At 46.3% G+C, this 6,720-nt stretch overlaps 1 protein-coding gene across 1 annotated transcript; it reads left to right on the top strand.

Moving 5' to 3' along the window:
- The first annotated feature begins 1,434 nt into the window (after window positions 1-1,434).
- cyyr1 (cysteine/tyrosine-rich 1) lies at window positions 1,435-6,699 on the top strand. Its single transcript, XM_056431441.1, has 4 exons — window positions 1,435-1,577; window positions 3,423-3,522; window positions 4,096-4,256; window positions 5,790-6,699. The coding sequence occupies exons 1-4, from the start codon at window positions 1,487-1,489 to the stop codon at window positions 5,921-5,923; spliced, it is 486 nt and encodes a 161-aa protein (XP_056287416.1). The 5' UTR covers window positions 1,435-1,486; the 3' UTR covers window positions 5,924-6,699.
- The last annotated feature ends 21 nt before the right edge of the window (window positions 6,700-6,720 follow it).

Below are 6,720 nucleotides of genomic sequence, written 5' to 3'. Positions count from 1 at the left end.
GTCAATCAACACAAAACAGTAAACTTTTCATCGGGTTATTTTAAGGAGTATTTACTTTTCATCAAACAAAAAAGCAGGTGTCCGGAAAAATCAGGGAAATAATTAGGGAATTGAAAATCAGTGATGTATTTTTGCCGCTCCAGCAGTGTCCCGTGTGTGTGTCTTCATGTCGGGCCCCTTGAATGAAGGCTCCCGTTTCCGCACAAAGGAAATCACCACCCTGTAATTAGAGTTGGTTAAGAGGAAGATTGGCTATCTCTAATCTGCCTGTACGATGGTCGCCAGAGTCCGTTAGCCCCGCGATGAAACCTTCATATACCTGCTTGTCTTCTTGCCCCCCCTCAGCTTCACATCACTGCCGCCTGAAAAGGAACATCTGGAAGGCATTGTGAATCTCGGCTGCTCAATGTGGGTGGCATTTCCAGGGAGCCAAATTGTCTTCATCCTTTCTGCCACCCGTGGCTTCCCATAAAGGTTTGTTTGAAAAGAAAAAGAAGAGATTCATACCTTTGGATCTTTTCATATCTTTGACCCAAAACCTCCACTGGGTCAAACACACACATATATGACCATGAGTTGTATTCTTGAATGAACACCTTCTCTGGGGAACTTTTACAGTGGCTAATGTTCACAGCCTCAAAGGGAACTTTTCAGAGCAATAATTCAACTTTTTAATTGTCAGCTTCGTGGCTGTATTTAACTTAAGGTATTTAAGGTTAGCATATGGCGTTTTTAATGCAAAGTATTTCCAGCACAGGGGGAGGTGCGTGTCACGTCGAACTGCGTCTGCTGTGTGCAACGGTGTCTCTAATCTTCCAATAGTGCGCGTGTGTGTGTGTGTGTGTGTGTGTGTGTGTGTGTGTGTGTGTGTGTGTGTGTGTGTGTGTGTGCGTGCGAGGCAGGGGAGGTGGGGGACTCGTGCACATATACGTATAGAAACCCACTCACGGGCAAATATCCTCTTGCTGCGTCAAGCCTGCCACATTTTATTAGGATAAGACCAGGCACTTGTCCCTTCAAAATAAGAGCACCAAAACAATGCTTTGCGCCGTATCAACTAAGAGTCTTATTTTGAAAATATCCTCCAGAAGTCTTTAAGTGGCTTCACTGTGGCTGCTCTCTCTCTATCTCTCTCTCTCTCTCTTTCTCTCTCTCTCCAGTGTGAACTCAACAGGGTAATTTGAGCAAACGGTAGGGGGGGGGGATAAAAACCTCAGACAGCCGGAGAGGTGTGGGAACAGAACAGCGGCAAGGAGAGAGGCGCGCACACGTGGAGGAAGAAAAGGAGCTCCGCTTTTATTAAAGTGGGAAAAAATTTTTGTGCCAATAACTCGAAACCATAACGAGAGCAGTCGGTTTGTGGGAGGGAGGGGGTGGGAGGCTCAACAACGCTCCCACATAGGTGACTGGAAAAGAAGCGCTCGTTGTCATCTTCTGCCATTGATTAAGAAAATAAAAGTGGGCGCGCGGCGAGAGGAGCCGGCTCATGGAAAAGCCCCGGAGCTGGAGGAGGAGGGGATCGCAGGAGGTGCGATGGGAGCTGCTGAGGAGCTCGCTGCTGCTGTGCTTACTCTCCGGTGAGTTCTACAACAAGTTTACAATTCATTTGCGCCGCTTCTCATATGTGGTATGAGTGACGTGACTCCTCCAGATGTGCTTCCGGAGTGTTGGGAAGTCAAAGAAAAAAACTCTTTAAATGAAGCATCTAACATTAAACACTTTTAATCCGAGTCTAATCTGTTGTACAGTTGTGGAAGGGGAGGACCATTTGTGTGCCCGCGCGCGAGTGTGTGTGTGTGTGTGTGTGTGCGTGTGTTATAAAAGGGCTGGGGGTGGGAGGACAGAGTACAATTGTCTTCAAGAGTGTGGAGAGACAGGAGCCCCGGACCCCTGAGGACCACCCATACAGAGCCAGAGGTCTGCTGGGGGGGGGGGGGGGGGGGGGCGACCTCCTGTGGGCATTTACATGGAAATATCACAGCTCTTTTTGCAGGGGCGGAGTGTTGAATGAAAGAAAGGAGGGTTCATGAGGCCTCCCAAATAAAGGACACATCCAGTCAGACTGGCATTGATCATAAACAAAGACATCTTCTGTCTTTTTAAAATTGCAAAAAAACACACACACAAATATATACAAATATATAATATATATATATTTGTGAATTTAGATTTAATTGACTTTAAAAGTGTGCAGAACACTGCAGGTTGTTTTTTTGTTGAGCATCTCGCTGCATTAATTAAAAGGCAGGACTCCTCTCCCACTTTGTGGAGTCTGGAAATGTGCACATATGCCTCCAGGCGCACATCATTCCACTGTGAGTGACTGCTGAGATGTAACAGATCTTCACACACACACACACACACACACACACACACACACACAAACATGTGCGCACAGAGCTTGTTTTCTTTGCAGTGTGCTTCATTTTGAAGTACATGATCTGGATTGCAAAAAAAAAAAAAAAAAAAACACTCAAAGAAAAATGCCACGTCTGCTCGCAGCAGGAACGAGCACGTCGGATGTCAAATGCATCGGTGCGGAAATGATAAGCAATGGCTCTTAGATCATCTTAATCCGAGGCCCCCGAGCGGACCCCCGTCGGTCACGTACTGACCTCGCGCTCATGGAGTCATTCGTGGCTGGACCACTGAGGCACTCTTCCCTGTCTCTGATCGCACGTCCAGATCCTCCGTCTACTTCCCAACAGATCTGTTGTTGTGTGAACGGAGCGCGTCATGAAGTTCGCAAGAGGCTCAGATATCCGGATGTATTATTTTTCGGAGTCAAACTCCAAACCTGCTGGATCCTCCCATATGGCAACTCTCTGCCTGACAGACTCCAAGGTTATAGTCCTCCATATGGGGTATAAACATCGCTGTGTGTGTGTGTGAGAGTGAGAGACTTCTCGCGCGTCAACTGTTACCTGAGTGAAATGTTGCCTCACCTGTCACACGGCAACGGGGTGTTTGTTGCCCCCCTTTTCAAATCTCCCACACGCATTCTGGTTCCTGACCCGGTTCTCTGAGCGCTTAATAAACAGAAGGCCCTCGAGCTTTTTAAAAACGCTCTTTGAAGATATAAATATAGGTTGTGTGCCTTTTGAGGTCAGCTCGTCAAAGGTTTCATTATAATTGACTTGTCATCGAGGGGAAGCTTGAAAAAAATCCCAGATGAAGACGAGAGCTTCTTTTTGTGCACACTTATGACACCTGGATAACCTGAAATATACCATATATATATATATATATATATATATAACCACGGTTTCTTCTTCTCACGGAGCATAACATCTTTAGGCCTTTATCCGTGCAAATGACTCATATCTGTTTGCTTAAATTTGTTGTTTTTTCCAATTCCACTAAATTGGACATTAGCGGCTTCTCAAAGTGTGTGTGTGTGTGTGTGTGTGTGTGTGTTGCAGGCGGCAGTGAAGCCCAGTGTGAAGGCTGCATCGAGTACTGCTGCAATGGATCGCCGCCTTTCTGTTGCTCTTACTACGCCTACGTGGGGGATGTCCTCTCGTGAGTTCACACACACACACACACACACACACACATGCACACGCAACACACCGAAAGGTTTTGGCTGGAGTGAGACACAAAGTCTCGGTCACAAACCAGCAGTTTTTAAACATGCCTGAAGACCCTTCAGAGGATCTCACCTTTGACCTCCGCCTGCGCTGATTCCGCACAGCTGCCAGCTCGCCACTTAAACCCATCTCAAGATTTCTCTTTCAAGATGAAGATTAGTGAAATAGTATATTTGTATGAATAGTCTCGGGGGGGGAGGGAAACAGCCAGGGCTGATTCTGACATGCTGACTAACACACCTGCTAACGACGAGTGTTTTATCCTCTCTATCGTGCCAATTCAGACTCTTCTGCAGTGAAGAAGACTCTTCTACACACACGCACACACACTCACACGCACACACTCACTAATGCTCACACACATCACACAGCTGAGTTACATTAGATGCTGCAGTCCATCTCCATGGCAGCAACTTAGAAGTACTGGTCGCATGTCTGACACTCCGGTGGCTGATAATTTGTGTGTGTGTGTGTGTGTGTGTGTGTGTGTGTGTGGGGGTTCCAGGGGCACGGCCATCTCCGGCATCGTGTTCGGCGTGGTGTTTCTGATGGGGGCGGTGGCGGCCCTGTTCCTGTGCATGTGCATGTGCCTGAAGAACGGGCGGGGCGCGCAGGTCGGCGTGTTCAGGACCTCCCACATCAACACCGTGACCCAGGACTACACAGGTCGGTCTACTGGGTCCCACACACACACACACACACACACACACACTTTTAAAGGATATAGACAACTCTTGGAAGCTCTTTAAAGTTTGACTAAATCACAGAACTTTACAGGATGTACACTAGCCAAGATGTTTTCAAGATAAAAGCCGGCCTAAACAATTTTTTTACAACAAATCATGTTTATTATTTTTCTATACGGCGACATTGAAAACACTCTTTAGTTTCCTATTTTTCATTTAAAGTAGGACACACACTTTTACAGGATATACTAAGCTTTTATACACGTCTTTTCACAATAAAAGTCCACCACTGATATTTCATGCATTAATCCTTTATTAACGTTAGTAAAGCATTAGTTAGAAACTTAATATGATTGAAAAACACGTTTAAAGGGTGCACATTTGAAACCAATGTATTAACATTGTATTGATATCCATAAAGCAATAGCTGCACCTTTTTTTTAAACAAATAAAAATGTTAATAGTCTCACTTCACAGATGGTGGCTCCATCTTATTTTTCCCTCCATGATGATGATGATGATGATGATTATGTGGAGTGTTTCATTTCACCTTGTGTTCCCTCGTCTCCTGTCCTCGGGCGGCCAGATATGAAAAGAAAACAGCAGAATGGAGAGAATAGAGAGAATAGAGGTGTTACGGGATCCGCCTCGGCCTCCAGCACAAACCCCGTCAACACAAAGAGAGCGACGATTCTTTTTCAGAATATGAGGAGGAGAAGAAAAAAATAATCCACACAGCTCCGTTGCAGACATTACTATTCTTTGCCTCATAAATGTGTGTGTGTGGGAGGGGGGAACACAGACAATGTCCCTTCGCAGCGACATCAGAGTCTGTGCTCCGCGTCCCTCTCCAGCCCCAGGGATAAGCTGCTGTTGTTTGGGTCATCATTTATTCATCAGGTCCCGGTGCCCCCTGTGTATCGCCTTCATGCTGCGCTGCACCGCCACTCTCTCACTGTGACCCGCCGCTCTGATCGTGTTTCATAAACACCACACACACACACACACACACACACACACCATGCAATATGAACGGCTGCCTGTAGCGTCAGTGGCGTGAATGATTTGATCTTGATGATCAACAGTAACACGATGAGACAATGTTGTTTTCTTCTTCCACAAAGCAGAGTTCATTGATTATTGATTCATCACTTTCCTTCATTTTTTTAAAGGTATATCATATTTCTTTACAACTGCTGTTTTCTCCTCTTGCAACGTCTCACAGCAGTTTTATAGAAAGGGGGGCAAAAAGTTCCTTTTTAAGATGTTAGTTATTACTAATAAGGTCTCGACTAACATCCATTCATCTATTCATTCATCTCTGGTGCTCTGATGTTTCTGTGAATAATGTAAGTTCGCCTGGTGAGACTGATGCATTGTGTTCCACCAGTCTCCTCCAGAGGGTGCAGTTCTCTGTTTGACCACGAGAGGGTGCTCTTGTCCCATCAAGCTCGTTGTAAAATTGGGGCCCTGGGTCTGCTGAACCTTATTTCTTCCCCTGTCTCGACCTCAGGTCCTCCACCTCCATACACCTACGACTACGAGATGTACCCTCCTTCGCTGTACCCCCCGCCCTACACCCCAGCTCAGGCCCGGCCGGACAACTCCTCGCCTCCTCCCCCGTACCCCGGGTGCACCCTCAAGTGAACAGCCTGCAGCCCCGGATCGTCAAAGGAAGCGGTCATGGCCGTACATCTCTGGCCTCTAATGGTTGGAGCGTCAGGGGAGGGGGGGAAGACCATTTCTGGGGGGCCCAGTGCAATATTGCTCAGCGAGGCAGAATTCCCAGCTGCGTGCCTGCAAGGTGTGTAGATGTCCCTCCACTCCTGCTGGAGTCTGGACCAAATGATGGTTAAATTAATAACAAGTTCCACACTAGCTAGCCTGCAGCTGGTGCCGATAACCAATATTCTTATCCGGCCCCAGCCGTGCACATCCAAGGCACCGCGCCGCTTCGGTGGAGGTGAAGACCACTTTAGTCTGCATGGAGGCGGGACCTCAAGGACAAAAGTCTCTCGAGGTCACAGCGTGGACTCTGACTATATTTCTTTTATGGACTAGATTTATGTCAGCGATTGAGGTGGAAGTTAATATTTCAAGCGGTTCCAAACCCCTTCAGGTCTGGACCTGTCATGGGGACACAAAGACGTGGACGCAATGCCTTTGAACTGACTTTGAAAGGACTGATGAGGTTGTTACAGCCTGTGGTGGTGTTTGGTCACATCATGTGCGTTTAGAAATTAGCATTTAAAAAATAAAAATTCTTAAATTGTGATTTTTTATTTCACTTATAAAATGGGAACCAATGTCACTGTTTTATGACTGACATGTGACTTTGAAGGATGAAACTGATTTAACTATAATCATTTGTCCGGTTAGATTTGTTTCATGTTTCAGTAGCTGTGTCGTAAATTAAAGATGTGCATCAAATGTAGTTTTTATTT

This window comes from Pseudoliparis swirei, chromosome 14 (genome assembly GCF_029220125.1).
Source record: "Pseudoliparis swirei isolate HS2019 ecotype Mariana Trench chromosome 14, NWPU_hadal_v1, whole genome shotgun sequence".
NCBI lineage: Eukaryota > Metazoa > Chordata > Actinopteri > Perciformes > Liparidae > Pseudoliparis > Pseudoliparis swirei.
Note: the sequence above shows the minus strand (reverse complement) of the source record. Positions and strands in the feature narration are given on the sequence as shown.